The sequence below is a fragment of the Anomaloglossus baeobatrachus genome, chromosome 2, assembly GCF_048569485.1.
Source record: "Anomaloglossus baeobatrachus isolate aAnoBae1 chromosome 2, aAnoBae1.hap1, whole genome shotgun sequence".
Lineage (NCBI taxonomy): Eukaryota > Metazoa > Chordata > Amphibia > Anura > Aromobatidae > Anomaloglossus > Anomaloglossus baeobatrachus.
In genome coordinates, this window is record NC_134354.1 from 697,349,182 (window position 1) to 697,375,128 (window position 25,947).

Sequence of the window (25,947 nt, forward strand, 5' to 3'; positions counted from 1 at the left end):
TGAGAAGTCAGGTCCGAAGGCTGATCAGAAAATCGACAGTGATTGACAGCCGAAATTAATGTGTCTTCCATATGTCTAGACTCAGAAGACATCTGAACCAGAGTCAGAGTCTTGGGAATCGTGACTACTAAAGGTCACGGAGCCTGAGTCAGACTGATCCTCGTCCGAGTCGGACGAGACGTAACGGTCGCAATGGCGCCTTTTGGAGACAGCCTTTATACGTACTGGGAACGAGACACCAGACGAAGGCGGGCTCCACTGGGGGAGCTGAGCCGGGGGGAGGCTGTGAGAGCCTGTGGAAGGCTGGGATATCTGAGCGGCCAGGTCATCTAACCTCTTAGACATTAGAAGAGCCCAGGCAGGAATAACGTCATCAGACTGGGGTACTGCCTGGATAGTGGCCGCAGCCAAATCCACAGACTGCACGACCTCCTGTTCAGGCAGCGGAGGCTGTTGTGACACAGTAGTAGGGGCATCGCTGCCCCGGCATAGTGGATAGCTTCGGCCATTACAAAAACGAGCGTCCACAGGTGGTACAAGCATGGTACAGGTCCGTAGAGGACGCCTGGGAAGCTTTATCACCCTTGCGGTTACGCATGTCAGCAACAGTTCCACAATAAGTACAGTGAGCCTCTAGCAGTATTATAAAAGGGACTGCTGTGGGTGAGGAGCTCCTAGCAGTATTATAAATGACTGCTATGCAGAGCCGGTGAATACCGAATAAAGTAGCACACCCTGTCAAACAGTCGGTATCTACCTACAGGCACAGTTCGTATATACTGCTAAAAGCTGATATACACCGCCAGCCAGCAGACACACACAGCTAGAAAGACAGCGATATACCACTGAGCAGAGCGGTATATAGTGCTGCAGAATCGCAGAGCCAAGGAGGCGATCTCACCCGTGTCTGCTCCCCACATGTAATGGCGTCCAGTGTTCTCTGGCAGCATGGAGGGGAGAGACAACCCACTAGAGGGAGCGGCTTCTAGAGCAGTGAGAGGGGCGTTGCTAGAATGCAGGCCGACGCCAGGAGCTAAATTAATGATGCTTCCCCGGGATCACGGCCTGCATCGCCCCACTGGTGCCTTTTCAGGCGGCGGTTTGGATGCAGGGGACAGATGACTCGTCGTCTCCCTACCTGCTCCTGGCTCCGTCTGAAGACGCGTCGGTCCTGGGATGCGGGGATCTCGGGGACGCATCTTCGGCTCAAGGCTGAAGCAGGTCCTCTGCTCTGCTAGCCCTCTGGAGCTACCTTTGTGAGGTGCTTCCAGGGAGCCTGGAGGGGTACGCAGACCCGACCACTTGGGCGCGAGGGAAGACTGACGGCTTGTGCACGCCAGGTTTCCTCTGCCCGTACACGGGGGGGGAACGGGGGTGGCAAGGCACCCTGGTATTGCCCCTATCAAAAATAGAATGAAGAAAAACAAAATAAAAAAGTAAAAATAAGCTGGCCTGAGGCACCTCTGGTGGAGCTCAGTCCAGACATGTCAGCCTCCCTGCTGACACTAGGAAAAAACTGAGCTAGTTTCCTGCCTAGCTGGGGTATATGCTGTGGGGGGAGGAGCTAACACTTTTGCAAATCTAGTGTCAAGCCTCCCTGGAGACACCATAATACCCACTGTCTGTGTCCCCCAATGAAAAGGCGAGAAAGGAACAAGGATTAACCAGAATGTTTTTGTTGTTACCGGCTCTGGTCTTCTGGGTCTCTGGGGGTAGGCCCTGCATCCTGGTGAGGATGTTTTACCTTGTAGTTCCCTGATGGCTTCAGGGGAGCTCCAATAGCCCCTTCCCCTCACCCTGTAAAGTGCCTCAACTGGGAATCACAGCCCCCTGCACATGCCTGGCGATTTTCCATTGCTTTACATTACTGATAAAGCGATGCATTACCGGGCATCGTGTGCCTGTAATCTGCCATGGACATTGAATTGTCACATTATTTGCTGACATTTATTGCTTCACTGTCACGCAACTTTGCCCGTGTTTCAAAGCCAGAAGCTTGAAAGATTTCTGGAGGGCACAGCAAAGGACTCATTGTAAAACAAAGCTAATTTATGGAGCATGGTTATGTCATTTTGATAGTAAAGAGAAAGTTGTCAGCTATGGTCATTTACTGCAAGTAGCTCAGCATCGATTTAGATTTGACCTCACAATGCTGCCCCTTCACCCAAAACAGGATCCAGCAAAATGCAGGCAATTATGCAGAGCTATCGCATTACCAAGAGCAAAACTCAATAAGAGCGTCTCTGCGATCCAGTGTTCATAGATAACAAAGCTCTCAGTCTGACCATGAGCAACCCTAGTCTGCCCTAGCAGGCCATTTTTTAAACCGATGATAACCGGCCACATTCAGATCATCAAAGCATACGTGTCTACTACAGGGGCTGCTGCTACACACCAAAAAGCTTGAAATCCACCATCCAAAAAGACAGACATTAGGCTCTCTCTAAACATGTACTAATCAGCAAAGTGACACAGATGATAACACTGTAAGAGATAAGAAGAATTATAATAGCAGAGAAGCCGCCTGATCGAGGAAGAACCTCACACTCACAGAGACTACTGGTCACCGCACAAACGAGGGAGTAAAGACCGCAACTGCCAAAGAAACCTACTGATCCTGAAAGGTCTCACTAAGCCCTATTTAAAGATAACATTAGCACTGAACTACAAAAATCACCTGACAGACTCCCTTTAAAGACTAATAAAATTGCCATAAAATGTACAAAATTTTAAAGATGACAGCCAAGTTTTAAGCTATGTGACAGCAGACTTGTGAATCCTCATAGTGCACGTACTGTGTTGCTGAGGATTCTTCTGTCAGAGCCAGGAACAGTGGTCATGAGAATACGAATACTCCATATCCAAGAATCTGAGAAGATGAGCGCAGCCTTTGCCAATGTAAGTTTATCTTTCATAGTGTACAGCTTGTTTCCATGGAGCTCAGCCACCAGTGCCAGAGGATGATCGTGCTAACCTCTGCTGCCATCGCTGGACTTCGGCTCAGTGCGCATGATCCCGGACTTTCGGTCATGCACACTACAACTACACGAATTTGAAGCCAGGACGCATACACACGGCTTCATAGTGCGCATGACCGGAAGTCTGGTATCACACGCACTGAGCCAAAAGCCAGCCTTGGGCGCAATGGCAGTGGAGGTAAGCGTGACCATCCTCTGATGCTGCATGTTAGCACGCCCACAAAGGCGTGCTTAAATGCTAAGGGGGATGACTAGCCAAGGAAAGTAACGACCTTGCGAGTAGTCGCTGGCCTCATTAGTATATAATAAAGGGATCTTCAGAAATACTTTTTCTAAAGATCAATTTATCTATGCTACTATAGGCTGGCACTGCTAGGGAGGGATTAGCAATATGCACCCAGAACTGTTCGTGGAACTGTAAGCCTCCATGTTTGTCTCCACCGTGGGAAGGACCTAGTTTTCCTGAGATATCGGCAATATGTAGCTGCTCAAAAGGTACGACTTGAACTGCACAAACCCTCGCACCCAACCAGGTCCCCAATACTACCACAAGTTATATCCCACACCCTGTGAACATGAATGGAGCGTCTGAAGACCAAGCCTCGAAACCAGCTATTGCCTCAGGCAACCCTCACATATCTAACGGATGCTCCACTTCTGAGGCGGTTGTGGGCTGCTTTTCTTAGGCTGAGAAGGGCCAATTAACAATGGGTTCTCCCAGCCTGATACTAGTCCCCAGGTGTCTTCTTTACCTTTCAGGGATTAGCAATATGCACTCGCTCGGAACTGCTAGTGGTTCTGGATGTATATTACACATGACAGGTTCCCTTTAATCCTTTTACACCCAATATAATAACTGAGTAACATTATGCAATTCAAAAAAAATAAATAAATCCTTCTGAGAAAATACCTCTCCAATACGGACAGGAGTGTTTCCGGAAGTGGGGATACATGGAAGAGGGCAGCGATCGCGGCATTCTGGGTGAGCCACAACACGGCAGTCCCGACATTTCAAAGATAATTTTCCAAATTTGATCCTTTTTCCACAAGGAACACAGGACTCTGGTTTAATAACCTGTAAAATAAAACAATGAATTTAATAAAAAGGCAAAGATGAAGGATATTACCCTCATTTGTAATAAACTTACTGTTTTTGAAATAAATTCATGAAGTCTCAGTCCCTGATTCTGGGGAGTCCTGCAGTTGTCGGTCTCGTCAAACTGCCGGCTCATTAGACTAGAGTCGCTACTCCACGGCTGTAACTGGGCTAAGAGCAAAGAAACAAAATCAGCAATGTATATTGCAAGAGCATAAGAGATATAGCAACTTTAAGTATAATGTAATATAAAACTTACCAGTCCTACGGCTTCGCGTGTAGTACGGCACAGTCTCTATAGTTGAAACCGCTTCAATAACACCGCCATTTTTTGGAACAGTTACCATTGTCTTTGTCACTATGGATTCATTGGCCTAGACGAAGGAAGCAAAAAATAATTGGTTTGTATGGATTCACATTAGTTTTATTAGCAACATAACTTAAAAAGGGCTCAACCTTTGGGATAATTTTTTTTTCCCAACCGGGTTTCACCAAGAGGTGTGAGGTTCCTGCTCACAAGCTTACAATCTATGAGAAAATAGGGGCGAGCCAGAGGATAAATGGTAAAAAGTGCTCGTATAATGCTGTATGAACAGGTCACCAGCCAGTAGGTGTACCAGTACAGTGCTATTAAGTGCATAGACGGCGTGTAAAGAAAAAGAGCACCAGATTTAGAAGAAAATATTGTAAGGGCAATGTGAATCGTTACATAAGTGAGGCGATAGGCCAGTGTAAAGAAATTACTTTTTAGGGCACGCTTAAGACTGTAGCTATTGTGAACCAAGTGATCCTGGGTAGTGCGTTCCAGAGAATTGGCGCAGCACATGAGAAGTCTTGGAGACGGCAGGATCAGATTATAGAGGATGGCAGTTTTAGATCATTAGCAAAAAGAAGGGCATAGGTAGGGTGATAGACAAGAGAAGGAAATGTAGGTTGGTGTATTACTGTGGAGAGCTTTGTAGGCAAGATTGATATATTTACAATGTACTGTAGTGGATAGGCAACCAGTGCAATGACTGGCACAGAGCAGAGGCATCGGGGTAATGGGTGGGATGGAATAGGATTCTCGCTGCCACATTCAGGATGGATTGGAGAGTTTAGTAAAAGGAAGGTCGATTAGCTGAGAGTTGCAATAGTCCAGGCAAGAATAAGAGCGACAGTGAGAGTTTTTGCAGAGTCAATGGTAAGAAAATCTCAAATTCTTGAGATGTTATTGACATGAGCAAGAAAGTGATCAGATGTAGGAAGTAAAGGAGAGATTAAGATCAAGTCACGGGGCTTCCAATGGCAGCGAGTAAGTGCGTCTTACCTGCAACAGTGCTTTAAATTACGCTGTCACATTTTGACAGTGCGATCTAAGTGCGGTTAACAGGCGCAGGTGGATCACGGATCTACCTGTGAGGCACACGTCTGCTGTACAAAACAGCAGACATGTGCGGGAATCACCACTGGCTCCCCACAACAGCCGGCGGTGATCACCCCTTCAATGATTTAGGACGTACCGGTACGTCCTCTGTCGAGAAGGCATTAAGCCTGAGTAGCACTACAAACAAAGCAATATCAATCACTCCTGATACAGCTACAAAAGATAAAAATACGATTGAAAATTCGGTGGAAAGTAGTTGCTTACCGGATCCACGGCCAGCCCAAATGAACGGGTCCTCTTTGTTGGGACGGGAGGCCCTTCTGTTTGCTGTCTTGAGGAGCGCTAATAAGAACAAAAAAACAAAATTCGTCAAAAGCAGCAAAGACTTTTCAATTAATTTATTTTTTCAACCCAACTTACTCGCTTTTCTCTTTTCTTTAGTTTCACATTTCTGACAATAGAAGAATCCCAATCCTAGTGAAAAGATTCGACATATAAAAAAAATCTATTGTGCACAAGTCTTCCAAATATGAGCAGCAGTGAATATTATATCACATCTGGCGATGGGTAGCAGCCATCCATCACATTATGTATTACTGGGCAGATGCAGGTAAAATGAAGCGATCATCTATATACAGTAATACATTCATGGGCCAAGTCCACCAGAAATGCAGTTAGCAGCGTTTTGGGTCATAGAAAGACATCCTGACTGGTGAAGGGTGCGGCAGACCCTATAGATGAGGGGTCTAAACAGGGCTCGTCTTGAGAGCACCGCTGTGACCACTGTCATACCCTGCAGACTGCTCCACCAAGAATGAGGCACAACGTGGGGCGTCTGGCAATTACTCATCTTCTGCTTAAATATTGGAACTGAATATTTGGTGGTTTGGCAACAAATTCTAACAATAGTAGAGAGGGGGGGGGGGGGGGGGGAAACAAGCAACCAGTGTCAAAAACGTTAAGCCAGTATGCCCCATCCTTTCTGTATAAACATACATTGAGTGTTCAGAAAACGTTCTCATATCCATAGGGTTTGAGCAGTATTTATCACGTGATCCATTCACATCATGTTATAGGGAATCTGTCAGCAGGTTTTTGCTATGTAATCTTAACACCGCAGGTTATAGAGGATGAAACTATGTGTAATTTATTAAGTTGTGTTTTCTTACATTGAAGGTTTTATCACCAGGAGATTATCATTGCTCAGACTACACCAGCACATGAGCAGTTGTCCGGCCACGCTCCCTCCTCTGATAAGCAGCTCACCATCAATAGACTGTACACACAGAGCTGAGGTATAGGCAGCTTTCTGAGCTTTGCTACATTTAAAGAACTCTGTCACAACCTCTGCACATATAAGCTAAGTGACACATCACTGGATTCCAGGTCTCGTTTCCTACATTATGTTGCTCTCAGATGAGGTGGCAAAAACCCACTTAGATTCCTTTTATGAGAATACATTAGAGGTATACGTCAGGAGAGTCTTTCAATGTGTACATCTGACAGTGGGCTATAAAATTCCCATTATGGGATTTGTAGCTAAAAGATTTCCATTGTAAATAAAATGCGAAAATGTACAAACCTTTGACTGTTTCCAATAAATCAATTTAAATAGCTCAGCACATGTAATATAACATTTTATCTGAATATAAAAGAAAATGCCATGCTCTGCCAATTTTTGTGAGGCATGTTAGCCCATTACCCATGGTCAGTAGCCCCCTGTTCACTAATAGTCTTGTGTCTGCGGGCTTCAACTGTGTTTTTACAAACCAACCACAGATTTTGTATAGGGCTGAAGTTAGGTGACTGAAGCACCACAAGATCCGCCAGGAATTTCATAAACTGAGTGTCCAGAGGGATACCGGTGGGACAAATGATTTGCAAATTCAAAGTTAAAAGGGATTGTCCTGGACTTTTACATGGATGGCAAATCCTTAGAATAGGTCATCAATATTTAATTGGTGGGGGTGCGACACCGGTCACCTCTGCCGATCAGCTGTTTCCGATGCCTGGCGGAAGTGCTCAGTTGCGGAGCAGCACAGCTAACTCAACAGTTATTCCGCATTATGGCCGTGGTCGGGTACTACACATCGGCACCCTATTGACTTCAATAGGGGGAATCTGTGCAGTAATTGTAGACAATGCTCCTAGCATGGTCTAACAGGCCATCGTACTCGACAGATCATGAGATCATCATTTGACCTACTGCTGTCAAGGCAACCATCATTCCCCTGTGATCGCGTCATGGGGGTCCCGATTTATTGGGAGAGGGAGTGCACCCCTTTTCTCAAGCTTCTAAATACTGCTATTGCTATTCATTGTCACATTTAAAGAGAACCAGCCAGCAGGATTTTCATATATAAAGCAAAGCCAGTGCTATACTGGGGCTAGGACACTGAATGTAAACATAGCTTTTGTTCGGATATTGGATGTTTTATTTCAGAAATATTTGCAAGTAAAGTTCCAGCAATGCACGGCAATTTGACTGACAGGTGCAACAGGGGCGGGAATATGTGGGTCGGGTCTTACTATCTATTCCTACTCCTGTCTGTCTGCACCGGAATGAATGTCTATGACGGTGACAGGTGGAGGCAGGCAGACAGGGGTGGGAATAGATAAGCAAGACCCTGCCCACATATTCCTGCACCTGTCCATCAGCATGATAAAGCCAATAGACCACTGGCTTAACTTTATATATGAAAATCCTGGTGGTTGGTTCCCTTTAAGCCGAGCTACTGATGCTCCTGTGCCTGCACAATAGCCAGGATGTACCAGTATGTCAGTTTGTGGGGACGTACCGATATGTTCAATTGGTGGGAAGCGGTTAAGCCACTAGTAATCTGAAAAAGAAAAAAAAAAAAAAAAACCCAGAAGACTTTTCAGAGATTTCTGCTAAATTACCAGAGAGTCCTCAGTTTTGTCAAAACTGATGTCTGAGAGGATGGATCCAGATTCATCAATCGTGGACAATCTAAGGGCGAAAAAAAAAGGAAAGATTACATAAATCAGGAACAATGATGGGAAGAGGAGAAAGATGAAAAGCTCAATTAGGAGCCACCTTTGTTACTGTGCAGGAGATCTCATTTCAATGTATAAATACATGTGTGGTCAATATAAAGGACTGGCACATGACTTATTCCTTCCAAAGACAATACTAAGGACCAGGGGGCACTCACTGCGAGTGGAAGAAAAGAGATTCCGGCAGCTAAATAGGAAAGGGTTCTTTACAGTTAGAGCAGTCAGACTGTGGAATACCCTACCACAAGAGGTAGTAATGGCAGATACTATAACGGCTTATAAAAAAAGGGCTGGATGATTTCCTCAGTACACACAACATTGTTGGTTATAAGTGACTTAGGGACAAAATGTAGAATTGGTGGAGGAAGATTGAACTAGATGGACCTTTTTTCAACCTATGTAACATGGTCCCCGTCGTGTACATGAGTACTGAGATTTTGCTCTAATAGAGGGAACCCATATACATGAGTAATAAACTATCTACAAAAAGCTTTATTACTATAAGTGACATTTTTCTCCAGCCATTGCCTGGAAAGTTATGAAGAGAAACCGTTTTGTCCCACCTTCTTGTCCCATTGCCATCTGCAGACAATTGTGTTCTGTTATTGAGAAAGGCCAGTGCGCTCCTCTGCTGGTCACTGAGCTGTATACTGCCCGATGGATCGCACATCAGCAACTCTCTTATCAGCTGAATCTGACGCTCCTAACGCAAAAATAAAAAAAATTATACATAAGTTTGAGATTACAGCCCATGTGACATGTCAGGGAGAAAGACAGAAGCTTTATGAAGTCCTCACTAGTTTCTCGCATTCGGCCTCAGCCCTCTGCCGCCTCTTAATCTCCACATCCACCTGATTGCGAGCATGCTTCAGCTTTACTTCAAGTGCGCTGCGCTCGGTCTCCGTCTTCATCAGCAGCTCTCGGCTTCTTATCAGTTCATGCTCATTTTTTTGCCATTTTCTTCGGAAATCCTCAAAGTTTCTCGCCAGCAGAATGAATTCTAGAGTAAAAAGTAACTTACAGTTATGAATCCGAGATACAGTGGAACCTTGGTTTACGAGAACAATCCATTCTGGGAGTGTGCTCTGAAACTAAAGTGTGCTTTACACGAGACGACGGATCGTGCGATGCATCGTCGGGGGGGTCACGTTTTTTGTGACGCACATCCGGCATCATACACGACGTCGTCTCGTGTGAAACCTCTGAGCGACGCAGTATTGCTCACAAATCGAGAGTCGTGTACTCATCACTCAGTTTCATAATATCGTTTATTTTTACTTGTGCCAGTTGTTCATCGTTCCCGTGGCAGCACACTTCGCTCCGTGTGACACCACAGGAGTGATGAACTCTGCTTACCTGCGTCCCACGGCTCCCGCCGGCTATGCGGAAGGAAGGAGGTGGGCGGGATGTTTACATCCCGCTCATCTCTGCCCCTCCGCTTCAATTGGCCATTCAGGAAGTGGACGTTCGCCACCCACAGCGAGGTCGCTCAGCCCGTAAGTACGTGTGACGGGGGTTTCACGACTTTGTGCGACACGGGCAGCGATTTGCCCGTGACGCACAAACAACGGGGGCGGATACGATCGATTGTGAAATTGCACAATCGGTCGTCCTGTGTAAAGCAGGCTTAAGATACTCGTCTAGCAAAGCAAAATTTCCCATAGCAAATAATGGAAACTCAGACAATTTCACAACTTGTGCAATGTCCCATCTTGGTCCCCTATTGTGCTATTCCACACACAAACACATATGCTCGCCTACCCTCCATTCCCTCTGCGGCCTCCTGGTTCTTGTAGTCCGCAGGTATGTGTATCCGGTAACCACTGCAACCGATGCCAGAGCTTTCGCTGTCAGCGCTTCAGCAACAGACGTCATACGCAGGAGCCGCTTGCCTCTGATTCTCAAAGGCAGCGCACTGACCAAGCGCTGACCGCGTTAGCGCCATCATAGTCGCGATGGTTACCGGATACACATACCTGCGGATACAAGATCCAGGAGGCCGCCAAAGGAACGGAGGGTAAGGTGAGCATATGTGTGTTTGTGCAGACTGCAAGAGCGGGTCAGAGCGCATTGAAAGTACGGAACCAGAAGTGTGTGCGGTGACTATTTGCTCGTACAGTAAAGCTTGCTATTAAACAGTTACAAATTTACAGCAAGCTTTGCTCACATAGCGAAATACTCGCACACCAAGTTACTCGTAACCGAGGTTCTGCTGTACTTGTATGAATCTAATCTTCACTGGGCAGAAGTAATCATTACACTGATGGAGTTTTTCCATAAAGAACACGAATCTTACATAATAGGGACCCCCACAAATACTAGTAGTCGGGGTACAGGAGTGCGCTTTCTAAGTAGTGCCAAAGTAGTTTGGAGTGGTGTGTCACATACAGAAGAGGGCTCCAACGCAGAGACTGGTCTGTGATGGGGAACTGAGTAAATTTGGTGTACAGTTTTCTGGCACATAAGGCTGGTTTCACACTACGTTTATTTAACATCCGTCCATAACGTTTTTTTAGCGGAAAAACGGATCCAGTGCAAATGCGTTTTCACTTCAATGCATTTGCAATGGACTCGCGTTAACATGCGTTCACCTGCGTTTGCGTGCGTTATAGTCAGGATCCAGCGACTTGCAGTTTTTTAACATCTTTCAAAAACGCTACTTGTAGCGTTTTTGAGCTGCGTCCAAATACTGCATGTCACCGGATCCTGACTAAACAGCACGCAAACGCAGGTGAACGCTGGCGTGCTGATAGACAGGATCCTGCTTGCTCTACTGAGCATGCACAGAACCAGTCTCGCGTGATCTGTCTCTCTCTCCTCCTCCCTCTCTCACCCTCTCTCTATCTCTGTCTTTCCCCCTTCCTCCCCTCCCTCTCTCTCCCACCTGAGAGCTGCGGACACTCGTAACCAAGGTAAATATCGGGTAACCACTTCTCTTAGTTACCCGATGTTTACGTTGGTTACGTGTGCAGACAGCCCTGCTCCTAGCAGCTGCAGACACTCGTAACCAAGATAAATATCGGGTATCCAAGCCCGATGTTTACCTTGGTTACCAGCGTCTGCAGCTGTCAGAAGCCGGCTCCCAGTCTAGTTCCCCTCACTCCCGATCACATGACTCCAATGCCCGCCCCTAAACATCCAGTGACAGGATCCTGCAAAATAACAGATGCGTTTGCATGCGTTTTTTGCTGTAAAAGCAGGATCCGCTTTTGCAGCAAAAAAACGTTCCTGACGCATGTTAAATAAACGTAGTGTGAAACCAGCCTAAGCCAGAGCCGGCCCGGTTTGGTTAGCAACTCTCCCTTTATGATGGGATTCATTCAGATGGATAGGAATTGTTATTTCTAACAGCGGCCATACTGAAAATTAAAAAAAATAAATAAAAAAAATATTTTATATAAAAAGGAAAGTAGAATATATTAAAATTTCTCCCAACAAAGTGAGAGTGTCTTTCCAATCAATTATGCTGCAGGAAGGCGATTCTGACTCCACAGCACCGGCCTTTCCAATTAAATCCAGGTTCATGTTGGAGATGTGCGGTGCCAGCCCCACTGTAAATGTATATATTGATTTAAAAGTAAAATACCAATTTGCTGGAACATGCCCCTGGAGCATATTTAGCATTCACAATGAACACTTCCAAGAAGACATTTTTTGACAGTTGTCAGAAAGCTTCACAGGCTGTATGGGAGGCACATCATGCAGCCAATGCTTCTAGAAGGTGCCGAGTACTTACGCGGCTCGATGCCCTCGTTCAGACATTCCACCTGCCGAATTAACTGCTCAAAAAGATTGCGCACGGTCAGCATTGTAGTCGCCATGTTCCTGTAGTGGAAAACAGATATTTAGCATGATTTCATGGGGAAAGGCGGCCATACTGCTACACGTCACTCAAGGCTACAGACATTTCACACGTGTCAGATTAAAGTAACATTTCGCATGCTGTACTCCAGGGGTCGGAACTCGCAATTCTGGTTTGTTAGGCGCACTCCTCCCCCCCCCCCCCAAAAAAATGGAGGTGTGCCTCACAAGCCGCATATGGTGTACCAGGGTGGCAGTGGTGGTGCAGGGTTGGCGATACTGCGGGCTCCTGAGGTGTCGTGGCGGTGAGCCCACAGTAGTCGGCGGATTGCAGGCTGCTTTGAAACTTATGCAGTTGAAGAAATCGACTTGAAGCAAATAGCCGCGGAGGCGACGTGTGTGCAGAGTCCGCGGCAATTTTCTGTCCATCGTGTCGATCTGCGCACGCGCTGCGGCCATTTTTTTTAATTGATCTAGTCAACTGCAGGAGATTCAAAGCAACCTACAGTCCGCTTGTTACTGCGGGCTCACTGCTGTGACACCCAAGGAGCCTGCAGCAGTATCGCCGACCCTGCGCACACTGACCCTCTTGAACCGCGAGACCCCCTGCTTCGTGCCCGCAGTATCGCCTGCCCTGCCTCCTGGGACATTCTGAGCTGCTCTACCACCGCCGCTCCCCACTGGCAAGTATGGCTCTCACAGAGCGGTGGCTCAGTGGTTAGCACTGCAGTCTTGCAGCGCTGGGGTCCTAGGTTCTAATCTCACCAAGGACAACATCTGCAAGCAATTTGTATGTTCTCCCCGTGTTTGCGTGGGTTTCCTCCGCATACTTCGGTTTCCGCCCACACTCCAAAGACATACAGCTAGGGGATTTAGATTACGAATCCCAATGAGGACAGTGTTGCCAATGTATATAAAGCGCTGTGGAATTAATAGTGCTGTATCAATGATTATTACATTTTGAAATATGTGGCGTTCATGGCTCTCAGCCAAAAAAGGTTCCTGACCCTGCTGTACTCTATATCTACTGCTGCCTGGTCACTGATCACTCACACAGAGCAGGTGAACCTTTCAATTATAGTTTAGTTCCTCTCCTGGCTTTGGTATCCACTGATGCAAATATACTGGTGTGAATGAGGCCTTAGGCCCTGGTCACACTGGTTTTCTGCAATGCATCTGGGGATGCCACCAGAATCCCCCTAATTCTAAAAATAGGATTCAAAGGAACCACCAATAGGGCCATAGACTGCAATGACAAGTCGTTCAGAGCACAAATGAACGTTGTTGGATTCCCCTCTCTGAACATCTCTATTTGTTCAGTCGGGCACTGAAACTTGGTCTGCTACAATTCTGTGCCCGTCTGAGCACACCTACACTTTCAGAGGTGGGAGGGGGAAACCCCAGTGTTATTGAGCTCTGCTTGGTGTCATTGCCTGTATAGTTGGTCGTTTGTCTGGATTACTATTTTCTGGATTGTGTCCCATCATTGATCCGCAGTAGAAGCATTGGAGCAGCTTACCCACCCGCCTGAGCCGTCATTTATAGTTTTTACACATTTTGCCTTCCCGTTACCACATGACGCATAACTTGTATTTTTACGTTAACATAGCCGTGTGAGGGATTTCTTGTGGGGCAAGTCTGCATCCATTTTACCATTTCTCCACCCCCCCCCCCGTCCCATTTCGTTCCCCTCTTTTTACTACACTGCAAGACAGCTTGAATGTCTTTGAAGCATCAGTGGGGCTGTTATCCGCCATTTGGACTACCCTGGGTTAAAACCTTTAAATCAATTTTTCTCTACTGTTCACCTGCAGGGAGATTAGCTATAATCATGTTGTACACCATGGACAAAAGAACATAAAGATCTCTGAAGATGGACTTGTAACCTTGAGATTGTAAATATTTTCAACAATTGTGGTTCCCAAGTCTTCAGACAGTTCCCTTCTCTTTCTGTTCTCTAGGCTTAGGCTATGTGCGCACGTTGCGTACTAGCCCTGCAGATATTTCTGCAGCGATCTGAAGAGCACATGTGCGCTTTAGATCGCTGCAGAAATGTCCGTAGTGAGCGCCGATTCCATGCGCTCTGCCTGCAGCTCCTGCCATAGACAGAGCAGGAGCTGCCGGCAAAGCGCAGGAAAGAAGTGACATGTCACTTCTTTTTGCGCAGCGCTTCGGCAGTAGCCGAAGCGCTGCGCTCTGAGACGCCACATGCGCACGGCCCCTGCACAATCTCCATAGACTGTGCAGGGGACGCAGGACGCATGCAGTTACGCTGCGCTGCAAAGCGCAGCGTAACTGCATGAATTTACGCAACGTGCGCACATAGCCTTAAGGCTACTTTCACACATCCGGCTTGAGCTCTGCGGCTCAATCCGGCTGTGCAAGCTATGCAACGGACCGCATCCTTTGCATAAGTTTTTCCTTTGCAGCCAGTCCGGTTTTTGTCGCTTGCGGCATGCTACTGAGCATGCGCAGTGGCAAAAACCGCATGCGCTGCCGGATGCGGTTATTGCCGCATCGCGCCGCATCCGGCCGCCATAGGCATGCATTGAAAAATGCGCCGCATCGGCCGAATGCGGTGCGATGCGGTTTTTTTTTGCCGCACGAAAAACCGTGCCAGGCAACGTTCCATCCGGCCGCCGCATCGGCTAAATCTGCCGCATGCGGCAAAAACCGGACGGAACGCTAGGCCATGCGGCACAATGCGGCACTAATTAAAGTCTAGCCGATGCCGCGGCCGGATAGAACGTTCCCTGCAACGTTTTTTGCTCCGGCAAAAAAAAAAAACGCATCCGGCCGCTGCGGTGCATTTTCAATGCATGCCTATGGACGCCGGATGCGGCGCGATGCGGAAAAAAAAACGCATCCGGCCGCCGCATGCGATTTTTTCCACTGCGCATGCTCAGTAGCATGCCGCAACCGGAAAAAAACGGACCGGCCGCATGTAAAAACTTATGCAAAGGATGCGGTGTTTTTGCCGCATCCGTTGCATAGGTTTCACAGCCGGATTGAGCCGCAGGGCTCAAACCGGATGTGTGAAAGTAGCCTTAGAGTGGCACACGCAGACACGCAAAGCAAAGTCAACTTCTCCCCTTATCTGGTTTCAGGTGTGATTTTCCAACCTCCGCACCCGACATCACGTTCTCAAATGTTCCAACAATTTTGTCTGGCCCATTCTTGGGTCAAATTATGTCCAATCTGCCTCCCCCTCTTAACTTTTTTTTTTATGTTGTTCCAATACATTCAAAAGGAAATACCGTATTTTTCGTTTTGTAAGACGCACTTTTGTTCCCCCAAATCTTGGGGGAAAGTAAGGGGTGCGTCTTATAATCCAAATATACAGATTATATACTGCAGGGCCCAGGGGAGGTTGGGGCAGCTCTGGAGCGTTGCTGGAGGCTGAGGCAGGCTGGTGAAGGCTGCAGGAGGCAGCGGGAGATCTCCTGCTCCCGCTCATATAATATTCACGACCACTGTCCATCACCGTGGTGCTGAAACCGCACCGCGGTGATGGGCTGAGGGAGCGCCGCATATTATATGTCCCTGCGCCCCCCTTTGATGGCACATGCTCCCCCCTGTGTTAGATATGGCCCCCAAACTGCTGCCCATAAAATAAAAAAAAAAAACAAAAAACAAAAAAAAAAAAAAACTTTACTTACCGTATTTTTCCCTTCTCCAGCGTGTCTCCCTGGTCTCTCTGCTGCCGCTGTGATCAGACACACAGAGATCATGTCACTCTGCTGTGCCAATCACATGACCGGCACTGAGAACCAGGAAGTGCAGGAACTCAGCAGCACGGAGAGAGACGATCGGGAGGAGAACGCTGGAGAAGGTAAGTAAAGAGTTTTTTATTTTACTATGGGCAGCAGCATGGGTGCAATATCAAACACAGGGGGATGTGTGCCATCCATAGGGGGCCATGGGCAGCACAGGGGGACGTGTGCCATCCATAGGAGCCCTGTGCCATCTATAGGGGGATGTGTGCCATCAATGGGGGACATGTTGCATCACTGGGGGACGTGTGCCAGCACAAGGGAGCTATATTCAATATAAGGGGGCCATATCCAGATTAAGGGAGCTAATTTTAGGATGGGGGGCTATGAGGGACATATACCCTATATGATTTGTTAGACAGACACTGGCATTATAAGACGGACCCCATTTAACATTAAAAAAAAAATCTTTTCCTTCACCAAATTTGGGGGTGCGTCAGTCTTATAATCAGGCGAGTCTTATAAAGCGAAAAATACTGTACTCTGTGATGGTAGAGGAGGATGCAAAAGAGTATACAGAGAGGACAGCACGGAATCGCAGCTGCGGCTTTCTGTGAGGTAAAACATTTCCCTGCCTATCTTTGAAATGTTTTACCTCCAAAGAAAGCATTTATTAATCCTGTGTTGCAATCCTTTCTTAATTTAAAAAAGAAGAAAAAAAAAGTTCCTCCCCTGCCCAGGAGCGGTGGTATCAGACCATGTGTCTGTACGGTCAGATACGGCCATTACACAGTACATAGCAGGGACACATACAGTGCGTAGGGAAAGTATTCGGACCTCTTTACATTTCTCACCTTTGTTTCGTTGCAGCCATTTGGTACATTCAAAAAAGTTCATCTTTTTCTCATTAAATGTAGAAATTTTTGCAGATGTATTTGTGGCGCCCTGGACTAGCCAGGGGCCACAGGTAACAACACACACACACCCCCAGCAGGTCACAGCAGTCATCTCCAGTGAAACCTGATTTCCTCCCTCAGGTTCAGACAAACACCAGGTGGGCGGAGTCAGGCAGATGGACACGCCCACCAAGGAGTCTAGCTGGTCTGAGGCAGGAAACAACAGAGACAAGTCCAGGCAGAGGAAGAGAGAGGAGGTCTGCAGAGAGGCAGACGCAAACTGGGGCCTAGGTTGGAGCCCAGGTCCCTTGTGTAGCCAGTGATGCAGACTGTAGTGGCCGTCTGCAGGAGCCGGGAAGACAGTCTTGGTGGAACCGTAGGTAGCCGGGCCAGGGTAGTGGCCCGTCCGGTACCGAACCGGGGAGCCAGCTGGAAACCGGAGCGCAGGAGGAGCGTACACGAAGGTGAAGGAAAGAACTTACACTACCAACCTGGGGTCAGGGGAAAAACACTGCAGCAGTCTGTGGGACCCGTCCATCCAGCCGTTTGTTTTACCGGAGACCTTGTATTCATCATTGGCTGAGTGAGTACCACCGTGCCGTGCGGCACCGCGCTACCCCCGAGACCCTGCACCTCAGCAGGCCCCGTAACCCGCCTGCCATCCCTCCCTCACCGGGCCCCGGGACAACCAATCCCCCTACCCACGGAGGGGAAGAACTACATCCAAGCTGCTCCCCGTCATCACTCACGGGATCCCCGTCCAGAGCTGCGGTGGTGTCACAACCTCTCACCACAACCGTGGGTGGCGTCACGGACAATATCCCTAAACCAAACAAACCCCCCCCCTTTCACTCACGGGCGAGGAGCGCCGCTCGAGTCCCCGGGATCCGGCCCACCGTTCGAGCCACCGAGCAGCCGCAGCAGCAGCCGGACCCGAGCAGTGGGTGAGCGCAGCGTCCCCTCCTCCGCCCGCGACATATTAAACAAGAAAAACTGAAATATCAAATGGTAATAGGTATTCAGACCCTTTGCTCAGACACTCATATTTAAGTCACTTGCTGTCTATTTCCTTGTGTTCCTCCTTGAGATAGCTGGACTTGAAGAAGGAGTAGCACTGTGTTTAATTAAACTGATAGGACTTGATTTGGAAAGACACACACCTGTCTATATAAGACCTCACAGCTCACAGTGCATGTCAGATCAAATGAGAATCATGAGGTCAAAGGAACTGCCCAAGGAGCTCAGACAGAATTGTGGCAAGGTTACAAAAGAATTTCTACAGTACTCAAGGTTCCTAAGAGCACAGTGAAATCCATAATCCTTAAATGGAAGACGTTTGGGACCACCAGAACGCTTCCTAGACCTGGCCGTCCAGCCAAACTGAGCAATCATGGGAGAAGAGCCTTGGAGAAAGGTAAATAAGAACCTCAAGATCACTGTGGCTGAGTTCCAGAGATGCGGTAGAGAGAAGGGAGAAAGGAAAGTTCCACAAAGTCAACTATCACTGCAGCCTTCCACCAGTCAGGCCTTCATGGCAGAGTAGCCCGACGGACGCTTCTCCTCAGTACAAGACATATGAAAGCCCGCATAGAGTTTGCAAAAAAACACATGAAGCACTCCCAGACTATGAGAAATAAGGTTCTTTGCTCTGATGAGACGAAGATAGAACTTTTTGGTGATAATTCTAAGTGGTAAATGTGCAGAAAACCAGGCAATGCTCATCACCTGCCAAATACAATCCCAACAGTGAAACATGGTGGTGGCAGCATCATGCTATGGGGTTGTATTTCAGCTGCAGGGACAGGACGACTGGTTGCAATTGAAGGAAAGATGAATGTGGCAAAGTACAGAGATATCCTGGAGGAAAACCACTTCAAAGTGCTCTGGAGCTCAGACTTGGCCGAAGGTTCACCTTCTAGCAAGACCATAATCCTAAGCACACAGCTAAAATAACTAAGTAGTGGCTTCAGAACAAGCATGTGACCATTCTTGGCTGGCCCAGCCAGAGCCCTGACCTAAACCCAATTGAGCATCTCTGGAGAGACCTGAAAATGTCTGTCTACCAACATTCACCATCCATCTTGACGGAACTGGAGAGGATCTGCGAGGAAGAATGGCAGAAGATCCCCAAATCCAGGTGTGAAAAAAATTGCTGCATCATTCCCAAGAAGACTCGTGGCTGTACTAGCTCAAAAGGGTGCTTCTACTCAATACTGAGCAAAGGGTCTGAATACTTAGGACCATGTGATATTTCAGTTTTTCTTGTTTAATAAATTTGCAAAAATTTCTACATTTGTTTTTTTTTTGTCAAGATGGGGTGCAGAGTGTACATTAATGAGAAAAAAAAAAAATGAACGTTTTTGAATTTACCAAATGGCTGCAATGAATCAGTGAAAAATGTGAAGGGGTCTGAATACTTTCCGTGCCCAGTGTATATAGGATTATCTTAGCACAGGAACATTTTATTTTTATACATATCCAGTTGTGGAAATTATTAGTATTCCAAGATCTGTTGATTAAAATGAACCCATTTTTAAGAGTTTTTGAAATGTATATGTCACGCCCAGGGAAGGGGGTCCTCGGTCCCGGGCGGTAAAAATGTGTCACTCTGGTGGCCTTTGCCCTTTCCCGTGCCCTGGGGCTTCTCTTGTAAAAGGGTTTTTTCACAGGGGAGATAAGAGTTAATGTTCATGTGACGCCACCTGCGGCTAAGGACGTAGAACCTCCACTGCAAAAATGACATTTTTGTGTACTCACCGTAAAATGTCTTCCTTGGAGCCTTTCATTGGGGGACACAGACAGTGGGTTATATGGTGTCTCCAGGGGAGGCGTGACTAGATTTGAAAACGTGTTAACTCCTCCCCCCCACAGCATATACCCCAGCTAGGCAGGAAACTAGCTCAGTTTGGTGTAAAAGCAGTAGGAGAAGGACAACCAAAACCACAGGGGCGGGAGCTGTGTCACCCAATGAAAGGCTCCAAGGAAGACATTTTACGGTGAGTACACAAAAATGTCATTTCCTTTCTCGCCTTTTCATTGGGGGACACAGACCGTGGGAACTGAACTAATAGTCAGCTCTTAGTCTGATGTTATACACTAACAACTGCAACTGCAGTGAACTCATGAAAACACTGTAAAAAAACCGAGCAGTGGCCACTTATAAATGGGCCACTGCCGCCTGAAGGACTTGTCTTCCAAGAGCAGCATCCGCGGAGGCATGCGTATGCACTCTGTAGCATTTTGTAAACGTGTGCACACTGGACCAGGTAGCGGCCTTGCAAAGTTGGGCCGTCGAGGCCTGATGGCTGATAGCCTAGGAGGCACCCACTGCTCGTGTAGAGTGGGCCCGTACAGATTGAGGGGGGAACGGCACCTCGTGCTTTGTATGCCTCACAGATGGCGGTCCTGATCCATCGAGAAATCATGAATTTAGACGCCGGGTCGCCCTTCTTGTGTCCTACTGGGAGGACGAAAAGGGCATCGGACTTGCGCAACAGCGTTGTTCTGGAGATGTAGATCCGCAGAGCCCTGACAAGATCGAGATTGTGAAGGGCTTTCTCAAAAGGAGTGGACCGGGGCCGGGCAGAACGACGGTAACACAATGTCCTCGTTCAGGTGGAAAGAGGATTCGACCTTCGGAAGGAAGGTGGGGGAAGGCCGAAGGACCACCTTATGATGGAATATCAAGTAAGGTGAACGACAGGAAAGAGCTGCCAGTTCGGACACTCGCCTGATGACGGTCACACCAGGAAAGATAAGTCTTCCAGGTCCTGTGGTAAATGCTGGCGGAGGAAGGCTTCCGAGCATTAAGCATGGTATGAACTACCCTGGAAGAAAAACCCGATCTGGCTAGAATCAGGGATTCAAGTGCCACGCTGTCAAATGCAGCTATGCTGTATTCTGATGGAATATTGGCCCTTGCGACAGAAGATCTGGGCGGTCGGGAAGACGCCAGGGAGTGTCGCTGAGAAGTTGGAGGAGCTCTGGGTACCAGGCTCTCCTGGGTCAGTCCGGGGCCACGAGGATCACCGGAATTCCCTACGCTTTGATTTTCTTGATTACTCTCAGAATGAGAGGAAACTGAGGGAAGATGTAGGGTAGGCGGAACTGCGACCATGGAAAGACTAGAGCGTCGGAGCCGAGCGCTAGCGGGTCTCTTGACCGAGATATGAAGGGACGTATCTTGGCATTCATTCGAGACACCATGAGGTCCACATCCGGGAGTCCCCAACGTAGAGTGATCTGATGGAACACTTCGTCGTGGAGAGACAATTCTCCTGCCGCTAAACCCTGCCTGCTGAGAAAGTCTGCGGCCCAGTTGTCTACCCCTGGGATATGGACAGCTGAAATGATGTGCAGAGCGCTCGGAAGGAGACCAGCGTCCCTGAACAGTGTGGTGGAGAAACACCGCCCCCCAGCCTATCAAGCTGGCATCCGTCGTGACTACCTGCCAGTGGACCGGGCGTAAGGACTTCCCTTGAGATAGGGATGAGACTTGAGTCCACTAGACAGGGCTGTGGAGTCGTAAGCCAAACCTTCGACTCCGACTCCTCAAATTCTCTTGCCCAGACTCCTCAAATTCTCTTGCCCAGACTCCAGACTCCTACATATATTGCTTATAGTTAGGTGAAAAATTTATTGTAGTACATGAATATGTGTATGTGAACATCAGACATTTAATAATTTTTATGATACAATAATCAAGATATTTGGATAGAACATAAAATATATTTATTGGAATACAACTTTAGAACACAAAAAACTGTAATAAATTGTAAATCTGTAATACACTATGTAATATACAGTAGATTACATATATATCGTGTGTATATACACTGTATATTATATATATATATATATATATATATATATAATATACAGTGTATATACACACGATATATATGTAATCTACTGTATATTACATAGTGTATTACATATTTACAATTTATTACAGTTTTTTGTGTTCTAAAGTTGTATTCCAATAAATATATTTTATGTTCTATCCAAATATCTTGATTATTGTATCATAAAAATTATTAAATGTCTGATGTTCACATTGTACTACAATAAATTTTTCACTTAAATATAAGCATTATACTAAATATTATTTAGTAAAATATTCAGCACATTCTGCATTGCACTCCTGTCCCCAATTTATTATATATTTTAGGAGTCGGAGTCGGTGCATTTTATACCGACTCAGACTCCACCAAAATGAGCTCCGACTCCGACTCCACAGCCCTGCCACCAGACGAGGGAGCTGAGCGCAGACCGAGACAGGCGGACTGACCGGTCCAGGGAGGCTGGATTCTTGTCCCAGGAGGATAGAAGATCCAGTTGTAGAGGGCGCAAATGGAATTGGGCAAAGGACACGGCTTCTATGACCGCCACCATCTTGCCTAACACTCATTCCGTTCCGAAGGGATGTGTGACGGCGAGAGCGGAGGGAGTGGGCAGCCCGGATCAGGGAAGACCTCTTGTCCTCTGGAAGGAAAACCCGGGACTGAGCCGTGTCTATCAGCATACCTAAAAAGGTGATGCGCTGATGAGGAATGAGGGATGACTTGTTGAAATTGACAAGCCACCCTAGCCTTGACAGCGTGTCTAGGCAAATCTGCATGCTTTCTGAGCAAACGTGAGGAGAGCTCCCTTTGACAAGAAGGTCGTCCAAATAGGGAACGACCAGAATTCCTCTGGGTTGTAAAATGGACATGACGGCCGCCATGACCTTTGTGAAGACCCGAGGCGCAGTGGCCAGCCCAAAGGGGAGGGCCCTGAATTGGAAATGATGGTGTCCTACGGCAAAGCGAAGGAACCGTTGATGAGAGACACATATGGGAATGTGTAAGTAAGCATCTTGAACGTCTATGGAAGCTAGGAATTCTCCAGGTTCCATGGCGGCTAGTACAGCTCTCAATGATTCCATTCGGAAAGTTCGAATCCGTACGAATTTGTTCAGCCATTTGAGGTCCAAGATAGGGCGAACAGAGCCATCTTTTTTGGGAACAACAAAAAGGTTTGAGTAGAAACTTTTGCCGCGCTGTTCCAGGGGCACTGGAATGATAACGTTTGCTTTTTGTAAAGAAGCTATGGCCTGAAATAAGGCCCGGTTTTGCGTTTCGGACCTTGGGAGACGAGAACGCAGAAACCTGTTGGCCGGCAGGGAATGGAAATCGATCTTGTAACCTGAGGTGACGATTTCTCGAACCCAGGAATCGCGATTGTGGTCCAGCCAGATATCCCGAAAAAGCAGAAGCCGCCCTCCCACAGGAGTCGGATCTGCGGGATATCTGGCATCATGCTGAGGGGGCCTGTACAGAGCGAGGTCCTTTGGAATTAGGCTGCTTGGAGTGGGAACGCCAAGACGAGCCTCTTGAGGGACCGGATCCTCGATCTGAGCGTTGGGACGGTCCTTGGGCCGCTGGCTTTTGGGGGGCAGGCCGAAAGGACTGCCTGCGCCAAGAAGATTTTTTGAAATTTCTGGCTACAGGACGCTTTTGTGGTAGAATGGTACTTTACCACCCGTCGCCTCAGATATGAGCTTGTCCAGGGATTCACGAAATAGACGAAGACCCTGGAAGGGAAGTGTGGACAGGGACTTCTTGGAGGCACTGTCCACATTCCAGATCTTTAGCCACAGAACCCTGCGGGCGAAGACAGCATTGGCTGCCGTTAGAGCTGACCAGCTGGCTGCATCTAGAGAGCCGTGAAGACGATAATTAGAGGCGAGAGAGAATAAATCAAGAATCTCAAGAGCCTCCGGAGGATATTTGCAAGAGCAAAGCAACTTGCGCAAATTCCTACTCCACACGCTCATAGCTCTTGCCACCCATGTCATGGCAAACAGGGGGCGCAGAGAGGAGCCCGAAGCCTGAAAAATAGATTTGACCGCAGCATCAACTGCGCGGTCGGATGAGTCCTTAAGAGACGCGTTGTCTGAAACAGACATAACCGTGTGTTTAGCCAGTCTGGATACTGGCGGATCCACAACGGGGGGGTACCGACCAGGGCTTAACCATTTCCGGGGGAAAGGGATAAGCGAATGAAGAGGAGGATTTTTTATTAAACCTCCTATCAGGGTGATCCCACCGTTTAGATACGATTTGATGAAAAATCGGATCCTGGGCAAAGGACTTAGGAGGCTTCTTGGCTCGCTTGACTGCCGACTGAGAAGTCGGGTCCGAGGGCTGATCAGAAATCGACAGTGATTGACAGCCGCTATCAGTGTCTTCCATATGCCTAGACTCAGAAGGGACATCTGAATCAGAGTCAGAGTCTCGGGAATCGTGACTACTAAAGGTCACGGAGCCTGAGTCAGACTGACCATCGTGTGAGTCAGAAGAGGCGGAGCGGTCGCAATGGCGCCTTTTGGAGACAGCCTTTTTACGTACTGGGGATGATACACCAGACGAAGGCGGGCTCCTCTGAGGGAGCTGAGCCGGGAGGAGGCTGTGGGAGCCTGTGGAAGGCTGAGATATCTGAGCGGCCAGGTCATCTAACCTTTTAGACATCAGAAGAGCCCATGCACGGATAGCCTCATCAGACGGGGGTGCTGCCTGAATGGCAGCCGGGGCCGAACCCACAGATTGCACGACCCCCTGGTCCGGCAACGCCTGTTGTGACATTGTAGTAGGGGCATCGCAGCCTCGGCAGAGTGGATAGCTTCGACCATTGGGAAACGAGCTTCCACAGGTGGTACAAACATAGTACAGGTCCATAGAGGATGCCTGGGAAGCTTTATCACCCTTGCGGTTTTTACACATGTCAGCAACAAACGTACAATTATACTGTGAGCCTTTAGCAGTATTACACTACTGTGGGTGAGGAGCTAGTAGCAGTATTAGAAAGGGACTGCTATACAGAGCTGGTATATACCAATAGTAAAGTGGCACACACTGCCAAACAGTCAGTATATACCTGCAAGCACAGCTAGTATATACCGCTGAAATCTGATATACACCGCCAGCCAGGAGGCACACACCGCTAGGAAGACAGCGATATACCACTGAACAGAGCGGTATATAGTGCTGCAGAGTTGCAGAGCCAAGGAGGCGATCTCACCCAAGTCAGCTCCCCACGTGTAATGGCGTCCAGTATTCTCTGGCAGCATGGAGGGGAGAGACGGCCCACTAGAGGGAGCAGCTTCTAGAGCAGTGGAGGGGGCGTTGCTAAACATGCAGGCCGACGCCGGGAGCTAAATTAATGCTGCTTCCCCGGGATCACGGCCTGCATCGCCTCACCGGCGCCTCCTCAGGCGGCGGTTTGGATGCAGGGGACGGGTACACGTCGTCTCCCTACCTGCTCTTGCTCCGTCTGAAGACGCGTCGGTCCTGGGATGCGGAGATCTCGGGGACGCATCTTCGGCTCAAGGCTAGCAAGCTCTCGGCTCTGCCTATCCCTCTCGAGCTACCTTTGTGAGGTGCTTCCAGGGAGCCTGGAGGGGTACGCAGACCCAACCACTTGGGCGCGAGGGCAGACTGACGGCTTGTGCACGCCAGGTTTCCTCTGCCCGTACATTGGGGGAACGGGGGTGGCAAGGCACCCTGGTATTGCCCCTATCAAAAATAGAATGAATAAGAAAAGAAAAACAAAATAAAAAGTAAAAATAAGCTGGGCTGAGGCACCTCTGGTGGAGCTCAGTCCAGACATGTCAGCCTCCCTGCTGACACTAGGAAAAACAGCTAGTTTCCTGCCTAGCTGGGGTATATGCTGTGGGGGGAGGAGCTAACACTTTTGCAAATTTAGGCTATGTGCGCACGTTGCGTACTAGCCCTGCAGAAATTTCTGCAGCGATCTGAAGAGCACATGTGCGCTTTAGATCGCTGCAGAAATGTCCGTAGTGAGCGCCGATTCCATGCGCTCTGCCTGCAGCTCCTCCCATAGACAGAGCAGGAGCTGCCGGCAAAGCGCAGGAAAGAAGTGACATGTCACTTCTTTTTGCGCAGCGCTTCGGCAGTAGCCGAAGCGCTGCGCTCTGAGACGCCACGTGCGCACGGCCCCTGCACAATCTCCATAGACTGTGCAGGGGACGCAGGACGCATGCAGTTACGCTGCGCTGCAAAGCGCAGCGTAACTGCAT

General features: G+C 48.1%; 1 protein-coding gene across 1 annotated transcript in view; it reads right to left on the reverse strand.

Moving 5' to 3' along the window:
* The window catches only part of RACGAP1 (Rac GTPase activating protein 1), a 68,882-nt gene that overhangs the window by 34,716 nt on the left and 8,219 nt on the right, over positions 1-25,947 (reverse strand). The window contains exons 2-10 of the mRNA XM_075334551.1: positions 12,195-12,283; positions 9,256-9,458; positions 9,022-9,161; positions 8,342-8,411; positions 5,861-5,914; positions 5,705-5,782; positions 4,334-4,448; positions 4,127-4,245; positions 3,889-4,053 (exon numbers count right to left, since the gene is read on the reverse strand). Of these exons, the coding sequence (XP_075190666.1) occupies positions 3,889-4,053; positions 4,127-4,245; positions 4,334-4,448; positions 5,705-5,782; positions 5,861-5,914; positions 8,342-8,411; positions 9,022-9,161; positions 9,256-9,458; positions 12,195-12,279 (1,029 nt within the window). The 5' untranslated portion in view covers positions 12,280-12,283. The remainder of the gene's footprint in view (positions 1-3,888; positions 4,054-4,126; positions 4,246-4,333; positions 4,449-5,704; positions 5,783-5,860; positions 5,915-8,341; positions 8,412-9,021; positions 9,162-9,255; positions 9,459-12,194; positions 12,284-25,947) is intronic.